The sequence below is a fragment of the Phocoena sinus genome, chromosome 18 (genome assembly GCF_008692025.1).
Source record: "Phocoena sinus isolate mPhoSin1 chromosome 18, mPhoSin1.pri, whole genome shotgun sequence".
Lineage (NCBI taxonomy): Eukaryota > Metazoa > Chordata > Mammalia > Artiodactyla > Phocoenidae > Phocoena > Phocoena sinus.
In genome coordinates, this window is record NC_045780.1 from 69,507,204 (window position 1) to 69,532,790 (window position 25,587).

Sequence of the window (25,587 nt, forward strand, 5' to 3'; positions counted from 1 at the left end):
CCCAAACTGCTAATAGCTAAACCAAAAGCAGGGGGTGGGATGTTTAATCGTCGGCTCTTATAACAACTTCTAGAGTTAAATCTGCCTTGTGTAATTAAAACAGTCGAAAATTTCCTTGGACCTAAGGCACGGCACATACTTGAGGCCTTTATAAGAAAATAACACTTGTAGCTTTTAAGTTTTGCAGTTGAAGATTATTTTAACACCGTAGGGCGTGTTGTCTTGTCCTTAGCAATAACACTAGCTGAGCCAGGTTCCACTCTTATCAGTAGGAAGATAACGGAATCAGTCATCTCTGTGTATTTTCAAGGAAAACAAGGACCAAAAGCACAGCTAAGGGCTTACAAGTATTCTATTTTTCTTTGTAATGTTATTTTTAATAGTTTAAATCCCAGTTGTCTGTAATTTTTATATTTAGCATAAGTAAAGCTTGACAAATCTTACAATGGTGAGCCTGGCAATAACCTGCTCCACAAAAGTGTCATAGACAATAAAGGACAGATCTGCTCTGCGAAGTAAATAGCGTTAACAGAGCTTAAGACGCTCAGGACGAAATCATCCGAGGTGGCCATTTGGAAGCGGTCAGTGTGCTCAGAGAGCTTTGTGGGGAGAGGTCCCCCTCCCTCTCAGCTCAGAAGCTGGCTTTTACTCTAAGTGCTTGTTTCAAGTTCACCCAGCAAACGTCGCTAATACTTTTTCAGTGTCTGTTGCCTGCTATTTAACATTAAATATGGTAGGAAAATCATTTCTGAAATGATTGTATAATAACCTTTTTGAGTATGTCGGGAGGGGATGCCAGTTCATAAGCAGTAAAATGCATACAAGCACGCAAACCAGAAAGAAATGACGTCGGAGTGGATTGAGAACGTCTAGAATCACACGTGTAATTGAGGAAACAGTTGCCGAGAATGACTTTTACGTGCCTTTCCTATGTGCCTTTTTTGTCTGCCTTCTGAAAATATTTTTACAATAACTGATTTTCATTTCAGTTTGAAAAATACCAATTTTTCTGTACATTTAATAATATCATAAACCAGGGGCATTTCTATAATCAAAGTTAGCATTTAAAAAATAACTTGTATTAAGTTTTTCAACTTCTATCTTTATGATTCCTTGAACAAAAATATTAAAAATATATATTCTTTCAGAATAATGCTGAATACATTTTTTCCCCAGCATTAGACTTACAGCTGCCGAGTTTGTGGCACAATTTTCGTTTTGACTTTGGTATCAGAAACAAAACAAAAAATAAAAATGAGGCAACCCGTGGGGATATTTTAATATTGCTTTTAATTAAGATGGTTTCTAGTTACGTTTAGATTCTGCAGTCATCTCAGCTTTGCATCAGAAATATTCATCTTACTTAGTAACATCACAAATTAAGTGAGACACGAACCAGAATCAGGCTGAATGCCCGTTTACATTTCCTTCTTTCTTAATTATTATATTGTGAGTTATTAGTTTGTAGGACCAGGTAAAATGGTAGGTGGATATTAAGTACCTGTTGCTGCTTTTTCTTACCTCTTGGTCTGTTCGATATTAGTAAGACAGAATTCAGAGTATCTGTGCGGGACTAAGATGAGGAGGATCCGCTTGATGACGGAATTGACCTTTAGCAGCAGAAGGGTAATTAATTAGCTGTTCGAGATTGCTGTTCTCATGAACAATGTCTTAGGCAAAAGTGGTATATACTATAAAAGTGCACCAAGGAGAACAGAAACTGTGTAATGATTTCTGGGAGAACCACCCAGATTGCGCCCTGATTGATATTCCTCCGTCCATGTGCTCCTTTGGGGAGAGGCCTCCAGGCAGGGGGACACCACCGCTTTGGAGACACAGGTGCCCTGTTTCAGAGAACGATATTCACACCTGCCCTTTGTCCCTAAACCATCTGTAACTGAGCTTACAGCCGATGTAGGGGAAATTGAGAATAAACTTGGCATGAGACCTTTCTTTTCATTTCTGGAAGAAGCAGGATTTGAAGCCTCCCTTGGCCTTAGGTCTTCCCCATGGGAAGGGCCGGGTGGGGGCTTCCTGACGTGCTTGTCTGGCAGTGACCCGTTGGCTTCACGCGGCCCAGTATCGGTAGCTGCATCTTTCCCTGGCAGAGGTCCTGGCTCGGCTGTTTGATAGATTTTCCAGTTTCTGGATGCCTTGATTTACACTCGTGAAGTAATCGCAGTGATTAAATTTCCATATTTTATAGCAGTGGTTATTCAAATGGTTTACTTGACAAGTTGCCAGTTTTTCACCTATATACCTCAGATTGTATTCGAAAGCAGGTATATAGCTTCATGCATTCATTATGTAACATTTTTAAACTTGTAAGTTATGAAATATTACAAACATACAGAAAGTTGTAGAGAATAATACAAGTACTCATATGCTCTCTGCTCACGTTTACCATATTTGCTTCAGATTTTATTTAACAATAAAACATTGTTTATACGGTGAACTTGCCCCGTGGCCTCTCCCCAGGAGAAATCCTGTCCTGCCCTCTTCAGAGGTAATGGCTATCCTGAATTTGGCCTTTTTATCTTTTCCAGATGACATTTATTTTTGAATGTTATGATTAATTTTTGTTGGTGGTAACAGTTTGGGAATTTTTACAGTTTAACTTAATGATAATTATCAATATAAGATAAAATATTTTTATAGATCAATAAATATTGTAGACAAGTCTTCTACAAGTTTGGCATTTGATTTTATTTTTCAAGGGAGGATCTACTTGGAATTAGAGGGTATGTTATCTTTGTTTTAAACACTGTTGAAGATGACAGTCCCCAACCTTAACAAGATTCAAAATATCTCCTCTCACCTTTTTGCTTAAAAAAAAAAAAAAAAAAATTAACAAATTTTAAAAAATCATTATTTCACTGAGTCCTTTAAAGCAGCCTACTTCACAGAGGTGGAGGATCCAGACTGATTTGTTAAAGGTACTATAAATGACATCAACTTGAACTGGTTCTCTTTGTACCTTAGAGGTTCTGGCTCCAGTTTTAAGCTAACTTAGAGGATGGTAGGGAGTAGTAATTTGCTTCATTTTAAGGAATTTTCGGGAAAACTGGGCTCGTTGTATACTGGCCGCCTCTCTGTGTTCTGTCCCCAGCCTGTGGGCTCCCGCTCTGACGCCCAGGCACATCCAGGGAGGAAGCCCCAGCAGCACCCTCCCCAGTGAATCGCTGGTGATCAGACCCGTTCAGGGAGGCCTTACACCGCAGATAAGGGGCTTGGCAGCGTTTCTGTCACCTGCCCTCTCTTTTCTTTGTAATTCGATGATGGCTCCTTCCAACACTGCTTACATACTGCCCTGTTCCCCGGGGTCTCTTCTCCCACCCTCTTTACGCGAAGATCTTGGGATGGGAACGCATGTTTCTTCTTCAGGAAATATCAGGGGATATTAACCAGCCTATCTTACCGGCTCAGAAAGAGGAAGTTATTATACTCAGATCCTCGCAGTGCCTTTTTTTTTTTTTTTTTTTTTTTTTTTTTTTGCTGTACGAGGGCCTCTCACTGCTGGGGCCTCTCCCGTTGCGGAGCACAGGCTCCGGACGCGCAGGCTCAGCGGCCGTGGCTCACAGGCCCAGCCGCTCCGCAGCATGTGGGATCTTCCGGGACCAGGGCACGAACCCGCGTCCCCTGCATCGGCAGGCGGACTCTCAACCACTGCGCCACCAGGGAAGCCCCTCGCAGTGCCTTTTAACCAAATCTGAGATGTCTTTTCCTTGTGGCTGTTAACTGCGTCTTTCTTCAGATCTAAGGGCCTTAAAATTCATTGCATTCAGGCACCTGTATTCTAAGTAGCACAACCTTAAAAAACGTAATTGAAGGATTTTCACTTTTGTGGACTCGGCAGCAGGGTTGATATTGATCCCTGCTTTCGGGTGGCGGGTGCAGCAGAAGGGGAGACTGCGGCGGGCCGCTGCGCCCTCCAAGCCTTCTGTCTAATCTGGCAGAAAACACAGAATGTAGGGCAACAAAAGGAGGCTCCTTTTTCCATAAAAATTCTTCCTCCCACCCACCCCTCTTCCCCAAAAAAGGGGACTTGATTTTTCAGCTGCACAGTGATTTGGTGCTCACTCTTGCATTGAAACAGTTGCTGTCTGAACAGGCAGGAAACAGTTCTCTTTTAATTGCTGAAATCATTCGGAAGTGCTTCATGCCCGGCTTCTATACAGCAGATGCTGTGCATTAATTGGCCTGTGTAGAAGTGACCCAGGGTTCCTTGCAGTGGGCCCAATTTTAGGCAGAGGGTTTAAATAGCTTATTTATTATTTTGTATAATCTGGCGTACATTATGTGCTCCTGCACGTGTCGTATTTCATGGTCTGCAGTTTCTAATGTCATGTGGGTTTCAAAACCTGTGTTTCTCTGGTAATGTACTAGCAGCAGGTAAGCTCAAAATACCATCCATCAGGAGCTAATTTTTTATCCAGATACTCCAATGACTGATGAACCTGTCTTTTGTATGAATGTTTAGCACAGTAGAAAGCCATATGCCACTGGCACAGTTTCCTATGCATCCTTTACAGTTGCTAGAGAGTAGGCTTACGGGGGAAAAACCCTCCACGCCGTTTATGGCCTCTTTGCTATATCTAAAGGATAACACCTTTAAAACAGCCCTGGTTGTGGACGACAAAAGAGGGTTAGGGACTGTCTTGGAGGAAATCTGACTCCCATAATCATTTTCTTTATCAGAAATATGACTGCACACTCTTAATAGGGAACCTTGTTTTGTTCCTCCCCGTCTGTTCAAAACAGACCTTAGCCCATTAGAAGGGCCTCCCTTGTGTGGGAAGACCACAGCTGTTACTGTAAATCTCATCCCGTCACTGTATCACCCCCATTTTGTGGCTCTGAAGGATGAAATTGAGAAATGGAATACTGTGCAGTCATCCTTTACATCTCCAATTTTAGGCCTTTGCCATCATTTTCATGCTTTTATTCCAAATCAAATAACATTAGTGAGCTACACCACCTTCTGATGAATATCTGGTCCTGAGCACAGCTTTCAAGTCTGTACTTTGGGGACTTCCTTTTATGTTTGGTGGAGATCTTTCTCCCCGCTTCTCTTCTCTTCCTCTTCGTGCACCTTCTTGGGGCTTTCTTCATGCATTTGCAGTTTGAACTATACAAGTTGCCAAATGTGTCCCAGCCTTAGCATGTTGTCCCAGAGGGACATGTGCTGGAGAAGGTTCTGTGTCTTTTAATCTCTGGGGAAGGAGTAACGCAAACTCGGTAGAGGATATTGGGGGCTTTAATCAGAAATAAGAAGTGGTTTAAATCATTAGCACAACAAAGCGGACTATAAGCTTGAAGATAAAAGTCTCTGGGGAAAGAGTCCTCTGAAAATAAATGGAACTTGATAGATTTCCATATCATTTATAACTTCCCTTAATTACACTTGGAAGACTTGCCAGTAAAACTGGAAAATTGGCAGCCTGTATCCATCAGAGCCATTTTGCCGACCGTGGCAAGCAGCTGGCTTTACTGGATTTTATTTCCCATCACTCACAATTAATCATCAGCTGGAGATGTCTGAAACTCTGCAGCACAGAGCTGTGCCGGGTGACATTCAGGCCTCCCAAGCATGCTAAAATCTGCTGAGTAAATGGGCTGAGGTTTCTCCCCAGCTTACTCATTTTGGGGCAAGGCAGGCTCCCGCTTAATGAGTGCGCTCCGGTAATCAGTTGCGAATGTGAACCTTGACCCCATGTCAAAGGAGAGGACGCAATAAGCCGGATGAAAGATACAGGATTCAGACCTCCAAACTTTACACCAATTAGACAGGGAGCGCAGAAGTACATCAGGCTGAGTGGGTTTATCAAAGAGACTTGCGAGGCTTGTGACCATTTTGTAAGCCCGATGTTGGAGACATCCTGTCACAATCATTAAGTCGTTATGCAGTGATTCACCAGAGTGTTGGAGAAGTGTGCGCCCACAAACCCTGCAGTGGCTGCACCCTGCGTGCGCGCTGTCCGAGGGAGACTTGGCCGTGGAGGCGCCCTCTCTGCTCACCCAGTTAATGTCCCCACTTTCTGAGCACACGGGGGAATCCAGGCGGTGTTTCCAGTGCCTTCCGGAGCTCGAGGAGGGCAGGGGAGGGTGCAGGCACCTCTGGACAAGGAGGCTTCCGGATTGTTGAGGTGAGAGGCCTGTGTCATTTTGTCTGGGTTATTGTTGGAACTGCGGCCCAGCAGGTTGGTGGAGCAGCCCCCAGTTACAGCCCCGTCTGTGTTCTTTGACGTACAGTTTGTACTGTATTTGCTTCCCTGACTTGGGTTTTTGAGGGATGAAATAGCTTGAATTTAGGTCAAGTTCACGTGTGTATATGTGTTTGCGTGAGTGCACGTATAACATGTTTCTGCTGACCGAAATGTGTCTCACTATTTGGTGGAACATCAAGGATCAACTTCCAAGAGTTCTTTCCCTTTTAGGAACGAACGAGCAAAAGCAAACCACAAAGCATATCGCTGTGAGTGAACGGAGAAAGAGAGAAATGAATTACTTAAATTTCCACCAAATAATATAAGTAGAGACCAGCAGAAACAGGGAAAGAAACTAGGGAGGGGAAACAGGAAAGAAAAGGATGACAGAGCCGTGAGGATGGTTCCAGATTCAGGGCAGCCGGCGCTGCCCGTCTGGCAGCAGATTGGCACTTCCAATCCGCAGGCACCTTCTCTGAAGCCCTTTTAATCACATTGCCAGAGTGTCGCAATCTGAGAGAAGGGGGTGTTTTACCTGGGGGACTTGCCCACGTCTCCCGGATTGTCACCGGCTAAATCATAGGTTTTGTTTTTCTGATGGATGATTGGGGACCGACCACTCGCAGTTGCCTGCAAGTCACCTCTTTGCAGATCACCCTCGCCACAAGCACGCAGAGCTGCCAGGAAAGGCGGTCAGTGGACAGCGACAGTGGAGCCCCAGAAACTTCACGTCCATCTCCCACTGCTCCCAGGCTCTCGGGCCCTGTTCTCACTCACCTCCAGCCTGGCCAGCTCGAGCCTGGAGTGGGACTGTGGCCCGGGGCCTGGCCATCCTTCTGCGAGTTTCTTATGGGCATCATTGTCAGTTTGGTCTCCGCCCCCTTAGTGACCACTGGAAATCTCCCAGCTTCATTCGTTTCTTTTTCATAGTCGCGTTAACTGCGAATTCACTTACTTAAAGATCCCACAGAGCATTCTGGCCAGCAGCGCTGAGCAGTGGGCCGAGCAGCTGCAGGAGGGCAAGCTCACGCCCGCCTGAGAGAAGCCCGTGGGGCTGGGGCTGGTCAGACGGGCCCTGGGCGCTCAGACGCCGGCACAGGAAGCCCGGCTGGGGGAGGGGGCGAGGCGAATGCGGGCAGCCGCTCACTGCGGGCACTGGTCCATCGGGGAGGAAGGAGTTCCCAGAGCCGATCACTGATTGTTGGATGGAATTTCCGTGGCTGAATATCAGATCCATTTCCCAGAAAGCCACGGGCCCTGATGCCGGGATGCCCCGTCTCTGAGTGGGGATGCTGCTGCGTGAGGCCAGCTCTGGACACTCAGCCTCTGCCTGAGAGCCGTGTCCCGGGCCCGCCAGCATTTTGCGTGTGGAGTTACACGGCAGGCGCTACTTCTGGGGACGTGCCCTCCTCCCATCTTGCCTGGTCCCTGCCTGCCTGCCTGCCTTTGAAAAAGGGAGAAAAAGGCTCGGAAATGACGCCTTGAGGGCTGGCTGTTCTGACACCCCAGCTGGGACCCGCGTTGCCCTGGAGCCTCCCTCACTGCTCTCCCTCTGCGTGTTGAAGAGCGACCCTAGGAAGTTAGTTCTCCGCTCTCTGGAATGCAGGTGCCAGGTGACGGCGAGTCACAAAGGGCCGCGAGCGCGGCGTGTGTGCCCAGCTCTCCAGCGCAGTGTCGCCTCCGTGCCAGCACCAAAGCTTTGGCATCCCCTCTCTTCCTATATTTCTGTGCCAGGAAAAAGCAGCCCACCACCTGATCAGCAGAGGAGAGGAACGCATAGGGCTCAGGCGGTCCCCATGCCAGCGAGACAGCTTGTGCCCCACGGGGGGCCGGGAGCGGGGCTTGGAGATCATCTGGGGATTTCAGGAAAGAACATTCTCCAGGCACTTCTGCAACGCTGGATGAGCACAAAGGTCCAGGAGCCCCACGCCAGGATGCCTACCAGCACCCCACACAGCCGGGTGCCCCAGGAAATTCAACTCTCCCATTTCAAAGACTTCAAGGCCCTTTTCACAAAGATAGGAGAAAAATGCAAGCCCAGCTCCTTGGTGCTTACCCATCAAGGGCAGAGGAAGGAGAATAGATACAAGGGCCTTTAGTCACAGCTGACTCCTGGGTGGGAGTCCCAGGTTTAACCCCAGGGGATTTATACTCAGCTCCGCCTGGATTTCCCTCACCCCAGAAAGCAAACAGCTGAGCACAAAGCTTGAGCCAGTGCCCCTGGGAGCTACCGGCCTCCTTGCAAGGAATGGGTGGAGCTCCAGAAATCCCTTCTTGAAGGCGCTTTCTGGGAGCCACCGGTTGTCAGTCCTTGGCATGCCATGCAAAGGCTGGGAGAGCGGTCCCCATGGCCTGGGTGCTTGGCTGTTGTTCCCAGCCCCCCAGGGCTACGGACAGAAACTCCATTTTTTGCTAACAGCTTTACTGAGATAAAACTTCACAATACAATACAATCACCCCTTTAACATGTACACTTCAGTGGTTTTCGTCTGTTCACAGAATTGTGCAACCATCGCCACAGTCAATCCTAGAGCACTTCATCACCCCTGCAGAACCTCTGCACCCACCCGCAGAACCTCTGCACCCACCCGCAAGCACTCCCCCTTCCCCTCCGCCCCTGGAAGCCACAGATCTTTCTGTCCGTAGAGACGTGCTAATCCTGGACGTTTCACGTAAGTGGAAGGCATTCCATTTCTGCCACAGCTCTGTGGCAGAGGCAGATTCAGAGATTCCCAGGGGAGGCCCCACAAGCAGCACCCACAGCCTCCAATATCAAGGATGTTTTTCTAACAAGGGCTTGATGATAGAAGGAATGGCCTTTCTCTGCGGTCCCCGAAGATGTACTTGGAATACAAAGTATTAGAGGCTATTGCTGCTGTTTGGATTATGTTTCAGAGCATTTGACAAAAAGATCCTCTTAATGGCCTCACTCTTCAACATTGTTGCAAAATTCAAATGCTCTTAAAACTTCTGTCCACTTTTTGTTCATTTTCCAGGTAGCAGAAGGTCAGGAAATTTGTGTGATTGAAGCCATGAAGATGCAGAACAGTATGACAGCTGGGAAAACTGGCAAGGTATGTCCCCAAGGTCCCACCAGCCCAGGCCGCTGTGACAGGAAGCAGAACCTCCACCTTGGAATCTTGGACGGTTGGGGCCTTAGGGGGACGGCGGACGGGGTCTCTCCCAGCCTCTCCCTCTTGCGGACGAGGGCGCTGCAATCGGGGCTCCCTGTGTTCTGCATCCACGTGACCTGCAGGCCTTCCAGGAGAGTCTGTGTGACATCCAGGGAGTCAAAGAACAACTGTTCTTCACCTTAATGTCTTTCGAATTAAGGGGTCTTTAATTTTTAATGTTTACATCTGTCTTAGAGGCAGTTAGTTATCTGAGACTTAGGTGACACAGCAGGAAATGGTTTTAGAGATTGCAAAAATTAATGCAACTCGGGGCTTCCCTGGTGGCGCAGTGGTTGAGAGGTCGCCTGCCGATGCAGGGGACACGGGTTCGTGCCCCGGTCCGGGAAGATCCCACATGCCGCGGAGCGGCTGGGCCTGTGAGCCATGGCCGCTGAGCCTGCGCGTCTGGAGCCTGTGCTCCGCAACGGGAGAGGCCACAACAGTGAGAGGCCCGTGTAACCGCAAAAAAAAAAAAAAAAAAAAAAAAAAAAAATTAATGCAACTTTTCAAGATAATTTCTCCACAAAGAGAACAATTCACTTTTAGATCAAGATGAGCTGAAAGGGGGACTTCCCTCGTGGTCCAGTGGGTAAGACTCTGTGTTCCCAGTGCAGGAGGCCCGGGTTCGATCCCCAGATCCTGCTTGCATGCCGCAACTAAGAGTCCGCAACTAAAGATCCCGCATACCACAACGAAGAACCGGCGCAGCCAAAAATAAGTAAATGGGTAATAAATTTAAAAAAAAAAAAAAAAAAAAAAAGCTGAAAGACCCACATCCACGCGTGGGACCTGACGATTTAGGGAGGAAAAAAAGATGTATTAGTACTGAAATCTGTTAAGAGTAAAAGTTCTTAAATGAATTTTCTCATTGAAGAAAATAGAAAAGTCTTTTTAAGCAGTAACTTCATTATTCTTCCTGCGACTAGAAAGGCACCACTTGTAGCAGAATGATCCTTTTCTGAAGGATGGTTTGGTTTGAAAGTACCACACAGTGGAGCGAGGAGAGGCGGGGCAGGTCGGGTGGGGTGGGGAGAGCAGTGTAGGTTGGCTGTGTCCTGCACTGTGGCCATGCCTGGAAGGCGCGATTGAGCCGTGGGGACAGTGGGTGTCCTGGCAGAAGGTACTGTCAGCTGCCAGTGAAGTCTGCATCAGAGACACAGCCTCCAGTTGCCTGCCCCAAAGGAAATGAAACCGATGTTCAGAGAACAGGCCTAGGGGGACACCCCAGTCCAGCCCCAGCCAGGAGGGCAGAGGCCCAGGGTGTGACCAGGCTGGAGTGCCATCAGACGGCTGCACCCAGTGTCCTCCGGGTTTGGGAGAGGAGACTGGCATGCTCTGCAGCTTCGGGGGAATCCTGCTTTTCATACCTGATGACCCTTTAAGAAATGAACGAAGTGTTGGTTTCTGCTCTTGTAAAAATTGTTCTGTTTGTCCCTTGGGGTTAGTCAGTATTTACGCTGCATTACTACTGTCATGAGGTTTCCCCTCTGTGATGAGCGCTTGGCCTCGTTTGGGGGCCCAGAATATACATCAGATGCACCAGCGGCCCGTGTGCTGGACTGAGGCACTGACGCCAAAGTGAACATGGCCTTAGCTCCCTCCCCGTCTGCGTGGTCTGTGTCCTCGGGGCCTGGGTCTCCTGGGGAGGCCCTGGTGCTGTCAGGGTGGTGATGGGCTCTGGGTGAACTTGCACGTTGGCCCTGCCCCACAGGGCGGGGAGGACCGGGCCCCTGAGCCTGGGGCTGGCAGTTTTTGCTTTGAGAGGCCAGTTTTCCTCCCGGGGGCCCGTTCACAGTGGAAGCAGGTCCTCCACTCTGGAGTCGCAGCATCATGACAAATACATCCTGTAAAAACACCGGCGGCTTCAGATCATGAAAAGCGGCCACTTCAGTGCAAATAGCTCCTGTGGAACGAGGCCTGTCAAGTGTCACTGCACAGCTTCTCTTGGTCCCGAGAGACCCCGGGTTGGAACTCTAGGGGAGAAGGCCCTTCTCGCTGCTGCTGGCTCATGGCAGAGACGCGGGGACACAGGCCAGGGCACCCAACCCCACGTCTCTCCACTTTTCCTGTTTGCCACTTGCCCAGACGGTCAGTTAACTTCCAACCCATCATCATTCATCTTCATGCCCCAGCAAGAACTTCCAAGTCAAATGACTGTCTCTAGTTTTAAAAGTGAACACAAATTTGGGAAAGCAAAAGTTGACTAAAATGGGGAGAAATCAGTGGAGTGAAAGGGCACGGAGGCAGCGTCACGGGAGCCCAGTGCCTGCCCCGCGTCGCGCCGCCAAGAGCAGCGCTCGTTCTCTGAGGAATTTCATTTCCCTTCAGAAGGAGGCTTCTGGTCAGGCTAGGGAATTTCTCCTGTTAATTAGTACCTGTTTTGACTCTTGTGTAATTGTGAGTGGGTTTGTCTGTTTAACACTAAGTACACCATTAACTCTCCCGGGTGTGGAGACTCATCCAGCATAATCACTGCCAGCTGAGACCCCCGAGGGCACCCTGTGCAAAGGACAGCACAGATGCCCTGCGACCAGCAGCTTTTAGGACCGACAAAGATAAGGAGGGGAACGTGGCGACTCACAGCCCACGGCGGCAGCGAGGACATCCCTGTGCTCGAGGTCCCCTATGATGGACACCCTACCTCCGAATGTTCTGTCTGTGCTCCAAAGCCCGCCAGGCTCTCCCTTCATTTCCAGAAATGGATGACGAGATTGCTTCCTCCTGGTCTAGTTAATAATTCTTACTCTCTCCCCCCTTTTTTAATTCAAGGTGAAATCGGTGCATTGTAAAGCTGGAGACACAGTTGGAGAAGGAGATCTGCTAGTGGAACTGGAATGAAGTATTTATAGCCTTTCAGTCATCACCCGATTTAATTAGCCATTCGTATTATTGTCCTTTCACACTCAATTTATTCAAGCGTTTTGCAGGAACACCCCTGTGTAGCAGATTTTACATGGTCATATTTATTCCACATATAGTCAAGACCAGCATTCTGCCAAAAAATCACCAATGGAAATTTTTATTGATATAAATACTTGTACATAAGATTTGTACTTCCGGGCTTCCCTGGTGGTGCAGTGGCTGAGAGTCCGCCTGCCGATGCAGGGGACGCAGGTTCGTGCCCCTGTCTGGGAAGATCCCACATGCCGCGGAGCGGCTGGGCCCGTGAGCCATGGCCGCTGAGCCTAAGCGTCCGGAGCCTGTGCTCCTCAACGGGGGAGGCCACAACAGTGAGAGGCCCGCGTACCGCAAAAAAAAAAGATTTGTACTTCTGTGAGATTTCCTAGTGTCATAATTAAATCAATAAAACTGAACATTTGTCTAAATATTAGTTTGCCCTTTTTTTGAATGAAGACAATGTACGTAAGAGGCTATGGGCTGTGCCAGTGGACTTTAAATACTAGTGTTTCATCAGGATCCTAAATCCCAGTTCTTGGCCCTCAGTTTCGTTGTTAGCATTTGCCACTTTGTAACCTGATTACCTGCTTCATCCTGCTTGAGGACCTAACTCCTGCTTCTGGTCGTTCATAACCTCCTGAAGCCCAGACAGCGCAGATGATGGTCCTGGAAATCCCTCCTGTGTGGCTCTAACGGTGAGTGTGGACCCCCTTCCCCGTCCCAGGGCACCGGCGTGGGTACCACTCGGGGCTCCCCTGGCCCAGTGGTGGTGGGCGGGGGCTGCCACAGCTCATCAGCTGACACCCATACTCGCCTTTCTGTGTTTTTGTGAAGCAAGTTTCCAATTAAGAAAAAAGGGCTAAAAATCACGGTCATGCTTTTGTGCCAGATGCAGTTACAGATCACAGTCTACCGTTAAGCTGAAGAGCGAGTGAGCTCTCCCAGTGGAGAATGAGCTTAACTCGGGACCAGCCGCTGCGTTTTCACCTGGCTCTGAAATTCGCAGAATACATTTCGTACTCTGCCGGTAAGGAAGCAGAGGCAGAGTCCTACGCTTATTTGACTCTAACCCTGACAGATTATCGGATGGAGGTGGGTAGTAATTGGTACTTCGTGCCTTGCTAAATTTATTTTAGGTGCTGTTTGTATTTGGAAGCGAAGCTTTCTGTCAGGCCTGAAAAACAAATTACTGATGTGTTGGTTCTTCTCCAAAAGGCCCGCCCCCAAACGCTACTCAATTGTGGGGGCAGGGACCGCGCCTTGCCCTGCGCTCCTGTGAGCTTCCGTCTGAAACTGGATGTGTTCAGCTGCTCTGCCAGCAAGTGGGCGCTTGCTATTTTGCCAGATGAGAATGAAAAGAACCTTCTACCAAATAAGGAGACTTAAAAAGAGGGCCAACAATAGCACCAATACTTTTATATTTGATTTCCCAAAACATCTAGTTTAACCTTAAATGATCTTTAATAATCTCTGTAATAAGCCTGATCTGAAAATTATGAAGAATGATGTTATATATATTCAGAAGTACTCTAAAATACAGCGTGTTTTCCTTGAGGTTCTTTTATTACATTGAGACGTCTAAAATCAACTTTAAAAAAATTTCTCAGTGCTACAGGTCAGACAGAACTGATAGAGCAGGGCTGTTAAAATCTAGCTGCCACACAAAGTCTTTATATTCATTTTAAATGTTATCTTCAAACTAAAGCAAAGCAAAGGAAAAAACAAAAAACGTAAGAAAAGCATGACATGAGTTTTCAAAATGTCATTTAGGGGAATTAAAATCCTGAGTTTTTCTCGTCCAGTACGTTCAAGCCCACGATGCTCTTTAAGCCGCAAGCACTAAAGCAGCATCAGTAAGACAGATTTCCGGAAACAATCTTGTTATTAGTCATGTCAAAATTATTTGGGAAATCGGCTGCCCCCCCCACCCCCCATAGAGATTTATAAATGTTTGTTTCAAAGGGTGTTCTCGGGCTTTTGCATTCAGTGAGTGCGGACCAGCGAGGCCACCTTCCAACCACCAGGCTCTCGGTCCTCGGGCGGCCGCTCCCCTCGCACTTCTCATCTGCTTTCCCGCGGACTGTAGCGAAGCCCGTGCTCCCCCTGTGAGTCGTAATCGTCGTGGTACGGGAGGTGGACCCACTCGGGCGGGTAGGTGGCCGTGCTGTACACGAAGCACTGTAGGGTCCCGCCCGCCCCCTCAACAGCGACTGTCACCCGGGTGCGCTGGTACATGTCCGGGCAGCCTTCGAACTCGTCCAGAAAGCGCAGCATCTGCTCGTCCACGGCGTAGACCTCCCCAGCCACTCGGCGCCCCTGGCCCGGCAGGTTCAGCAGCCGCGGGATGTTGCGCTGCCCCGCGATCACCAGCGGGTACGGTTCGACCGTGCGACCCCAGCCCCGGAAGACCGCGCGACCGTGGGCGCTCTCCAGCAGGACCCGGTGGTTGGGCTGGCCCGTCTTCAGGGTCCCGTACACGAACACGTGGGCCATGCAGCCGGGAGCTGCGAGCGAGCGAGGACGGACGCACAGGTCCCGCGCGGCGGGGAAACGGGTGGCCTTGCCCCGGGCCTCCACTCCCGACCAGACACCCTTCCCAGGCAGGGTTCCAGGAAGAGCGACTCGTGTCAGATGACGCAGCCTGTCGTGGCGGCAAGCCCTGTAGAAGTGAGGTTTTGTAGAGCAGTTAGTTTTCAATCTCTTTAAGAGGACTTTAAACAGTAAATATTACAGAAAAGTAAAAAAAACGATAAGCAAGTAGAAACATATATATATATACACACACACACACACACACACACACACACACACACACACACACGTGTATATTTATATACATGAATAATCACCTGTCATCAGCTACCAAAGAGAATTCCGGTTTCAGCACTAAATTTACATTCTGGCCCTGACAAGACACAGCAAAACGTTAGCTGCACCTTTCTGTGTTCCTTCCTTCTTCAAGGTCCTAGAGGGTGACACTGCCTCCCTGTGACTCAGCCCAGCGACCGACCATGGCTCCAGTGAGAGAGAAGGTAAATATTTACCCGCTTCCTGGGTCTGGGCCACAGATTATTACATAACCGACCAAAGTGATTAGTGTAAGAATGACTCAAACAAAAATGGAAACGAAAAGTTAAATGTATGGGCCCCTCTTCCAAGCCTGGCATCTAGCTGCCCCACTTGCCCCCAGCCCTTCAGACACCGAGGGACATGGCCCCGGTGTGCCAAGCGGGCTCTGCCGCCAGTCACATGGCCAAGTGGCCCTTGGAGAAGTCACACTTAACTCACAGGACTCGACTTTCTTCCCAGCAGACACGGGCTGGTCTTGGGGTCTGGGCCTCGCCCCACCTCCTCAGGGCGTCCAGGGAGGATGGGTGGTGTCCAGAGGCCATCACAGCTGCCCACTCGGGCCGACCCTTCCTCTCTGCCACCTCGGTCTCAGCCGCCAGCCTTCAGCAGGACAGAGACAGGATGGGAGCTCTCGTTGTAGTGACTGACCGCAGAGGAAGGGCAGACCAGAGTGGTGGGGCTTAAGCGGCGGCTGCCCAGGTATGCAAGTCAAGCTGTGAATGAGGAGAGCCTGGACTCAGAGGTGCAGGGGCTGAGGAGGCGGCAGGCCCACTGCTGCTGCGGGAGGGCGTGCCTGGGAGGATGGAGAGACGGAGGGGGTGCCTAGGGCGGGCGGGAGCCCAGCCAGCCCCGCCTTCCCTCTCCCACACTTGCATCCACCTTCCAGCATGTTCTGGCAATAACAACTCCAGGTCAAAGTGGGATGCACGGCTCGCCGGGGCTGTCCCCCAGAACCCTGGTGGGCCCGCTGCCTGGTCCCTCCGGCCTGTCCCCGTGCAGCCCCCAGGGGCCTGGCCGCACACTCTCCAGGGCTAAGCCTGTTGGAGCCTGTGGCCGTGAGCCCTTGCCTCCCTTCCCCGCTGACACCCTCCCTGAGCGGCACCCACCACAGCCCTCCGTCACCCTGGTTGGCTCGTGGCGCATGTTCTCTAAACCACTCCTTGCCTTGTTCGCTACCAGAACGTGAAGAGTTGAGAGCGCAGCGAAACCGCCCAGTCCCTAAAGGCCGAGTCGGGTCGGTGAGGACTGAGGCCGCACAGCTGGGCCGGGGCCAGACCAGTTGACACTGGAGGTCCTGATCGCTGGTGCTCTTGTGTCCCCACCCTTTGATTAGATTTTAAAGCAACACGTGTCCGTAAGATAAAGTCAAATAACTTTACAAGGAAAATAAAATCCCTACCCATTCCCACTCCCTTGAAGAGACCTGTTTAAGGCCCTGAACTGTTGTTGCATTTGGTATTTGTCTCCACGTTGTTGGTTATACCACTGCTTCCCGATGTTTTAAATTGTCTGCCTTCCTACCCAAAGCAGGTGAGCACAGCGGTTTAAAGCACAGACTTTAGAACCAACTTCCCTGGGTTGAAATCCTGGCTCTGTCACTTATTAGCTGTGTGACTTTAGGCAAACAACTTAACTTCTCTGTGCCCCGGCTTCCTGGACTGTCAGAGGAGGCAGACAGCCACCTGCCTGGAGGACTGCTGTGGTGGTGCAGGAGTTGACACCCGGGCCGGTCCCGCCCACTCGGTAAGGCTGCGTCAGACGTTCCTGCCGTAGAGCCTGGCGCCTGCCTCTCGCCCCACATTCCTCCAATAGGCTCACATCACAATTTTTGGTCAAATCCATATTCAGTTCAGCATTAAGACTATGTAGACACTGTTCTCAGATAAGGCACATAGTGTACTATGATTAATTTCCTTTCTTGGACAACTTTTTGTTTTTTTTGGAATTGAAAATTGCTTCGGCCTTTTTTCCTTTTTTGCGCTTTGCTCCAGTTCCTCTGACAGCCCCTCTGGCCTCATGTTTTCTGAAGGCGCCTGAGGAACCCTTTTGTCCCTGACCCCCCATGGCTTCCCTTCCTCCCGGGAGCTGTGGCTCCCGGCGGCCCTCCTGCTCCAGCCTGGTCTGCGGTGCATCCCACGCTTCTCCCAGAGCCCTGTCCCTGCGTCCCACGGCCCCTTCTTGGTTGACTCCCTCATTTTACTGAAGCTCGTTCTTTCCCAACCTCAATTAACAGTGTAACTAGGTGAGATTTCTCACTGCTTTCTTCCAGAATTTTGAAGTCGTTTCTTCCTTGTCTTCTGATGCTCCCGTCCATGGCTGAGACGTCCAGGGCCGTTGGGACCCACAACCATCTGTACGGGACTCAGGTTCTTCTCTGGAGGCTCCTAGGGGCTTCTTTTCGCCCTTGGATTGTGAGGTTCTATAATAAGGAGTCTCCATGTGGGATTTTTTTCATTCATTGTGCCAGAAACTTCCATCTGAAGACTCATTATCTTGGGTCCTAGGAATTTTCTTCCCTCTCCTTCCTTCCTGTTCTCTTTCTGGGTCTCCAGAACTCAGATGTTGCATATCCTGGATTAATCTCCCAATTTTCTTTTTGTAGTCTATTATCTTTCAGCACTTCTATTATTTTGAAAAATACTTTTGCCACCATATTTATTTCCAAGATCTTTTTCCTGTTCCCTCATTTCGTTAGCATCCAGTTCTTTCTCAGCATAATCCCATCTCTCCTCATCATGAATTTGGAGGGGTTTTAAGTTTTTATCTTTCCCAGTATTGCCTCTACTTCTCCTAAATTCCTCTCTTCTCCTTGTTTTATGTTTCTTTAAGAGGTTTTCTTCAAGCATCTCAGTATTCTTGGCTGGCCTTTCACGTGGAAAGTGGGACACCATGCAGGAAGCTGTGTGTGAGGGGGAGCCTGTCGACTGGCCGGCCTGGCGTGAGGGCTGGATAATGGAATCCACAGGAATGTGGACTCCTCTCCCTACCCGTCTTTCTTTAGGGTGCCCCTCGCCTGCACCCTCGGCTGGGCCTGGTCCTCCCGACACCAGACTTCCCGCTAAACCTCTCCCGACAGTAACCCACCCTTGCCCTGCTGGGCAGAGGGACGGTCGGGGTCTCTGCTTCCCGCTCAGACGGCCCCCTCCTCCTTTTCCACCCCTCACCCTGCCCTCACACAACTACAGGGCAGCAGTGGGAGCTTCCCTGGCGTCCGGGGCGCTGCTGGCGGGCTCCCCAGCAGGGATTTAGGTTTCCGGTGTCTCGAGGCTGCTGAATCAGCCAGCACTCATCTATCTATCTTCCAGAATCTCGTTGCCCTCTCCCATCTGTTGTCTTTATGGGTCACGGGGAGTGGCCTTTAGGGACAGAGCGGGGATAAAGGAGCCTGTTCCTCGCACCACTGCACCACCGGGCCTTCCCTCACGGGGCCCCCGGCTCGGCCACTGTTTCCTTCTGGAGGCTCGACGTGGGACAGGAAGCAGCAGTGCCTCGGGAGCTACTTGCTTAGACGGGTGGTGAGAGGAGTTCACTAGGATACCGGTGACGGGAGTGTGTCGCCAAGAGAAAGCCAGTAATGTAGCAACTCTGGGGACCAGAGAGGCTGGTGATGGCCAGTTTACACTCCCACCTACAGTGCACAAGGGTTCCAATTTCTCCACATCCCCACTGGTACTTATTTCCTCCCTTCCTCCCTTCTCTCTCTCTCTTTTTTTATAGTGGCCGTCCTAAAGGGTGTGGGGTGGTATTTCACTGTGGGTTTTTTTAAATTTTTTTATTGGAGTATAGTTGATTAACAATGTTGTGTTAGTTTCAGGTGTATAGCAAAGTGATTCAGTTATACATATTCATATATTCATTCTTTTTCAGATTCTTTACCCATATTGGTTATTACAGAATATTGAGGACAGTTCCCTGTGCTATACAGTAGGTCCTTGTTGGTTATCTATTTTATATATAGTAGTGTGTGTATGTTAATCCCAAACTCCTAATTTATCCCCCCCCATGTTTCCCCTTTGGTAACCATAATGTTTTTGAAATCTGTGAGTCTTTTTCTGTTTTGTAAATAAGTTCATTTGTATCATTTTTTTAAATGAGAGTCCACATGAGTGATATTATATATGTCTTTCTCTTTCTGATTTACTTCACTTAGTATGATCATCTCTTGGTCCATCCATGTTGATGCAAATGGCATTATTTCGTTCTCTTTTATGGCTGAGTAATATTCCATTGTATATACATACCACATCTTTTTATCCATTCATCTGTCGATGGACATTTAGGTTGCTTTCATGTCTTGGCTATTGTAAATAGTGCTGCAGTGAACACTGGGGTGTTTGTATCTTTTCGAATTATGGTTTTCTTTGGATATATGCCCAGGAGTGGGATTGCTGGATCATATAGTAGTTCTATTTTTAGCTTTTAAGGAACCTCCATACTGTTCTCCATAGTGGTTCTACCAATTTACATTCCTGCCGACAGTGTAAGGGGGGGTTCCCTTTTCTCCACACCCTCTCCAGCATTTATTATTTGTAGACTTTTTGATGATGGACATTCTGACCTGTGTGAGGTGATACCCCATAATAGTTTTGATTTGCATTTCTGTGATTACCGACGTTGAGCATCATTTCATGTGCTTTTTGTCCACGTGTATGTCTCCTTTTGAGTGTCTATTTAGGTCTTCTACCCATTTTTTGATCGGGTTGTTTGTTTTTTTTGATACTGAGCTGCATGAGCTGTTGTATTTTTTGTTGTTGTTGTTTTTTGGTTTTTTTTTGCGGTACGCGGGCCTCTCACCGCTGTGGCCTCTCCCACTGCAGAGCAACAGGCTCCAGATGCGCAGGCCCAGCGGCCATGGCCCATGGGCACAGCTGCTCCACGGCCTGTGGGATCCTCCCGGACCGGGGCACAAACCCGTGTCCCCTGCATCGGCAGGCGGACCCTCAACCACTGCGCCACCAGGGAAGCCCGAGCTGTTGTATATTTTGGAGATTAATTCCCTTGTTGATCACTTCGTTTGCAAATATTTTCTCCCATGCTGTGGGCTGTCTTTTCATTTTGTTTCATTGTGAGTCTTAATTTGCATTTCTGTAATGATTAGTGATGTTGAACATCTTTTCATGTTGGCCATTGCATATCTTTGGAGAAATGTTTCTTCAAGTCCTTTGCCTGTTTTTCCTTTTGTTGTTGTTTTGTTTTATTTATCTTGGTTGTGCTGGGTCTTAGTTGCAGCAGGCAGGGCTCCTTAGTTGCGGCTCGCCGGCTCCTTCAGTTGCGGCTCACTGGCTCCTTAGCTGTGGCATGCAAACTCTTAGTTGTGGCATGCATGTGGGATCTAGTTCCCTGACCAGGGCTAGAACCCATGTCCCCTGCATTGGGAGGAGGATTCTTAACCACTGCACCACCAGGGAAGCCCTGGTGCCTGTTTTTTAATCAGACATTTTTTCTTTGTTGAGTTACTGGAGTTCTCTGTATCTTTTGGATATTAACCTCTTATTAGATATATGATTTGCAAATATTTTCTCCCATTTCATAGGTTGAGGTCACCTTTTTACTCTGTTGATTGTGTTTTTTGCTGCACAGAAGCTTTAAATTTTGACATCACCCAATTCTTGCTTTTATTGCCTGTCATTCTCTTGCTTTTATTGCCTGTCATTCTGGTGTCATATCCAAGAAACCCTTGCCAAGCCCAGTGTCATGAAGCTTTTGCCCTGTGTCTTCTCCTAAGAGTTTTATAGTTTTAGCTCTTATGTTGAGCACTTTTATCCAGGTTGAGTTAATCTTTGTATACAGTGTAAAGTAAGGGCCCAACTTCATTCTTTTGCATATAAATATCTAGTGTTCCAATTGTTCAAAAGACCATCTGTTCCCTGTTGGTCTTTCCACCTTTGTCAAAAATCATTTGACCATGTATCTAAGGATTTATTTCTGGGTTATTTCTGCATTCTCTGTTGTGTTCAATTGATCTACATATCTGTCTTAATGTCAATATCATGCTGTTTTGATTGCTGTAGCTTTGCAGTATGTTTTGAAATCAGGACATATGAGACCTCCAACTTTATTGGTTTTTGTTTTTTCCTCAAGATTGCTCTGCTCACTTGGGGTCCCTTGAAATTCCGTATGAATTTCAGGATGGGTTTTGGTTTTTTTTTCCTGAAAGAAAAACACTATTGGGAATTTTGACAAGAATAGCATTAAATCTGTTTAGGTGGTACTGACATCTTAACAATATTAAGTCTTCCAATCCATGAAGAGGTTTTTCTATTTAATTTCAACAATGTTTTGTAGTTTTCAGTGTACAAGTCTTTCATCTCCTTGGTTAAGTTTCCTAAGTATTTTATTCTTTTTGATGTTATTGTAAGTGGAATTGTTTAAAAAACTTTTTTTGGATTGTTCATCATTAATGTATTGAAATGCAACTGATTTTTGTACACTGATTTTGTACCCTGCAACTTTGCTGAATTCATTTACTAGTTTTAATAGTTTTCTTGTAGAAATGTTAGGATTTTCTACATAAGATCATGTGAACAGACAGACAGAATCCTACTTCTTCCTTTCCAATTTGGATGTCTTTTATTACTTTTTCTTGCCTGATTGTCCATGTATAACTTTTATCACTATATTGAATAAAAGTGGTAAAGGCAAACACCCCTATCTATAAAGCTTTTTCACCATTAAGTGTGATGTTAGCTATGGGCTTGTCATATACAGCCTTTATTAGGCTGAGGTAATTTCCTTCTATTCCTAGATGATTTTCCGTATCAATTGAGATGATAGTTTTTTTTTTTTCCTTCATTCTGTTAAAGTAGTGTACTATAGGGCTTCCCTGGTGGCACAGTGGTTGAGAGTCTGCCTGCCGATGCAGGGGACACAGGTTCATGCCCTGGTCTGGGAGGATCCCACATGCCGTGGAGTGGCTGGGCCTGTGAGCCATGGCTGCTGAGCCTACACGTCTGGAGCCTGTGCTCCACAGCAGGAGAGGCCACAGCAGTGAGAGGCCTGCATACCGCCAAAAAAAAAAAAAAGCAGTAGTGTACTATATTGACTGATTTTCATATGTTGAACCATCCTTGCATTCCAAGAATAAATCCCCCTTGGTCATGGTATATAATCCTTTTAATGTGTTATTGAATTCTCTTTGCTAGTATTTTGTTTAGAATTTTTGCATCAATCTTTGTCAGAGATATTAGTCTGTACTTTTCTTACAGTGTCTTCTTCTGGCTTCGGTTATCAGAGTTGTGCTGGCCTCATTGAGTGAGTTTGGAAGTGTTTCCCTCCTTTTAAATTTTTGGGAAGAGTTTGAGGAGAACTCATGCTGATTCTCTTTACATGTTTGGTAGACTTCACCAGTGAAGCCATCTGGTTCTGGAATTTTCATTGTGGAGAGACTTTTGATTACTGAGTCAATCTTCTTACTAGTTAAGGTCTGTTCAGATTTTCAATTTCATCATGATTCAGTCTTAGAATGTGTTTCTAGGAATTTATCCATTTCATTTAGGTTACCAATTTGTTGCCATACAATTGTTCACAGTATTCTCTTACAATCCTTTATATTTTTGTAAAATGGGTTTTAATGTTCTTGCTTTCATTTTTGATTTTAGTTATTTGCATCTTCTCTTTTTTCTTAATCTAGTTAAAAAGTTTGTTGCTCTTTTAAGAAAATCAACTCCTGGTTTCATTGATTTTTCTCTATTCACCTCTGTTCTCATCTGTATTATTTCCTTCCTCTGCTAGCTTTGGGTTTAGTTTTTCTTTTTCACGTTCCTTATCGCCCTATACTCCTGTTCCTTGTATGTCGTGTTCAGCTGATTTCCAAGGGCTGCTGTGAAGGTCACAGCCATCAGAATATGTGAAAAGACTATTGCATTGGCCAGATCCGCTCAGACCACAGCCAGGGCTAACTCAAAATATGCCTGTGATTCACTCAGGCCAGAAACAAACACACTGGGCCCCTCCTGACACACACCTCTGGGCCAGGCTACGAGAGGGCAGCACTGCTGCTGCAGAAGGGAATGCTACCTTCTGAGGCTCATACATTACAGTCTGTCTTCCACGGCAATGGGTTATGGTTGGAGTCTTGAATAAAATGCAAGTACTTGATTCAATAAATAACGGATAGAAACAGCTGTAGGTGAGCCATTTGGGCTTTTCCAGAGCAACTTGAAGAGTGCCCATCAGGAGCACTTGCATCTCTGCTTTAATGTGAAGTAGATGCTCCCAGGTAGGCCTGCTCTAGGACACTGATGGTCAGGTCAGGCCAGCCCCTGCAGGGAACATCATTGGGCTGGATGGCCATTAAAGGGCACAGTGCACACACAGTAAGTGTAAAGAAGAAGGACACTGTGGTACAATGACAGGCCTGAATCAAATTCCCACCTCCACCACTTAACAAACAACTGTGGGTCTCTGGGAACGTTATTTAAACTCTCTGAACTTCTATGCCTGTTCTTTAAAACTGCATTCATCCTGCCTCCCTAAGAGCTAATCACTACTGACTGCCAACTGTGGGCCAGGCCTCAGGACCCGATGAAGGTTAATTAATTCCCTTTTCCCCTTGACCCTGTTCCCGCCTAAGTTCTCCACCCCAACTCCTTCCTTTATAAAGATCTTATATATCTACTAGCTTATATTCTTCTCAAGGAAGCCCCTTATAAATAAAACAGAAAAGAACATTCTACGTAATAAATGGGAGAGGGAATCAAGCCGTATCAAGCATTAGTTGTGGCCTTCATTTTTCAGAGCCAAAGCAAATACCTGGGCAGGTGATTGATATTACATAGAAATGATCACGGTTAAGCCACAGGGTGTTGGATTCCAACTCTGTAGAAAATCAGTTCAGTAACTTTCTTCCACAGAAGATAGCTTATTTCCATTAAAAACAAAAACAAAAACCTGGCAATAAAAATTTAAACTTTTCTAGGAAATAATGTAGCCTCATAGAATGATCAAATTATAGTTTTCTACATTTTATCTACTGAATTTTATCCTTTATAATATTAGCTTGAGAATACTACTTATGTAATAGAAAACTAATCTGCATTTCTGGCTCCTTTCACAAGAAAAACATCATTACCTTTCTGATTGTGTTTTGAACAACAAACACAGATCCTTCAGGAAGAGCCTCATCCCTGTGGGGATTGAGAAAGGATCAGAGTCAAGCACTGAAACAAGCAATTAATTCCCATTAGAGGATTAAGGCACTCATGTTCACTTTGAGTCAGAAAAATGAATTGTGAATAAAATCATGTACAACCAAGAGGTTACTTGTCAAAGTTAATAAATTAGATAACTGGAGGGCAAAGTGGAAAGCACAGAAGTTGAGTGGCCATATGAGCACCGGCGAGGAAACTGGTTTTTGTATTCAAAACTGGGTTTTGAATTCACTGGACAAGATCCGCCATCTCAAGATGCCGTAGCAATGTGGGATGGGTGGGGGGTGGGTACAGTTTCTGCCACATGGTGCTGTCTTTAATAGGTGCATTCCATGAAGAGAAAGCCTAAAGGCGTTTCTACCCTATTATGTCACCACCCCCCATACACAGATTTCCCTATAATATCTTATCATTAATAAAAGACTCAATGGAAGAGACATACAAGATATATTAACATTCAGCTTGATGCATTTTACTTTTGGGTTTTAGAACTGATTCTAAATGAACTCAAGCGATGCCTTTGCAAGCAACTTTCCTGATTGGGAGGCCCTGCTGTGATCAGGACTTAGTCACCCTCCCCTTGGGAGTCACCCTCCCCTTGGGAGTCTTAAAGCCCAAAAGCTGAAACCTTGTCTCAAACCCAACTAGTTAGGAATAATGTGGACATCCAGGGGTCAGCCCAGAGGTGGAAGAGGCTCAGAGAGAGTCTCAAAAAGTTTTATTTCAGCAAAATTTGGTTAGTTTAACATTGTCAATATTTAAGAAAACAAAAACACTCATGGAAATGTCCATCTGGCCTGGCACTGCTTGAAATGCCTCTGTCACTTATTCAGCAGTTTTCTTACTGAAACACAGTCCATCTAGAGTTTCATATTTCATCGCTGAAGCAGAAATTGAAAGTCATTATGAGTCCTTCGCATAATTATTGGGGTTTTCCTGCTTACTATTTTCTCTTAGCCACCTGGTGGCAAGCGTGTAAAAGGCAGGACTTAATTTTAGAGTTTAATCTGCTAGTTTACAAACTAACTATTGCACACACTGGGACCATATTTGGAAACACACACACATACCAGCTGCCAAAGGATTTAAATGGACACCAGCTTCTAACGTGAAAACAACCTTTAAAAATGAAAAAAGGTGTCTCCACAAAAATATTCATCCTGTATTAACATTTAATGACAGGAGGAAATGCTAGACAGCTGGAAATGATGACATACAGATTTTACTGTTTTCTCTAAGTGATAAACCCTTAAGCCATGAACACTGCCTGCCTGCTGTAGAGGTCAGACTGTGCCAGAAAAGACAGGTGAA

At 47.1% G+C, this 25,587-nt stretch overlaps 2 protein-coding genes across 9 annotated transcripts in view; one reads left to right on the forward strand and one right to left on the reverse strand.

Moving 5' to 3' along the window:
* PCCA (propionyl-CoA carboxylase subunit alpha) overlaps positions 1 to 13,684 on the forward strand; it is a 355,051-nt gene extending 341,367 nt beyond the window's left edge. Inside the window, exons 23-24 of one of the 3 annotated variants that reach the window (XR_004346661.1) lie at positions 9,203 to 12,972; positions 13,167 to 13,684. Coding sequence is in view for 2 of the 3 variants with exons in the window: in XM_032611119.1 (XP_032467010.1) it covers positions 9,203 to 9,523 (321 nt within the window). In the remaining variant the exon portion in view is untranslated. Of the gene's footprint in view, positions 1 to 9,202; positions 12,973 to 13,166 lie in introns of those variants that run through there. The other 2 variants (XM_032611120.1, XM_032611119.1) reach the window with 2 other exon arrangements.
* Positions 13,685 to 13,820: 136 nt separating this feature from the next.
* GGACT (gamma-glutamylamine cyclotransferase) overlaps positions 13,821 to 25,587 on the reverse strand; it is a 47,069-nt gene continuing 35,302 nt past the window's right edge. For 3 of the 6 annotated variants that reach the window (XM_032611124.1, XM_032611121.1, XM_032611123.1), the window contains 2 exons: positions 24,198 to 24,252; positions 13,821 to 14,936 (listed from right to left, as the gene is read on the reverse strand). In XM_032611124.1, coding sequence (XP_032467015.1) covers positions 14,339 to 14,936; positions 24,198 to 24,250 — 651 coding nt within the window. In that variant the 5' untranslated portion in view covers positions 24,251 to 24,252 and the 3' untranslated portion in view covers positions 13,821 to 14,338. Of the gene's footprint in view, positions 14,937 to 15,126; positions 15,183 to 15,565; positions 18,898 to 24,197; positions 24,253 to 25,587 lie in introns of those variants that run through there. The other 3 variants (XM_032611126.1, XM_032611125.1, XM_032611127.1) reach the window with 2 other exon arrangements.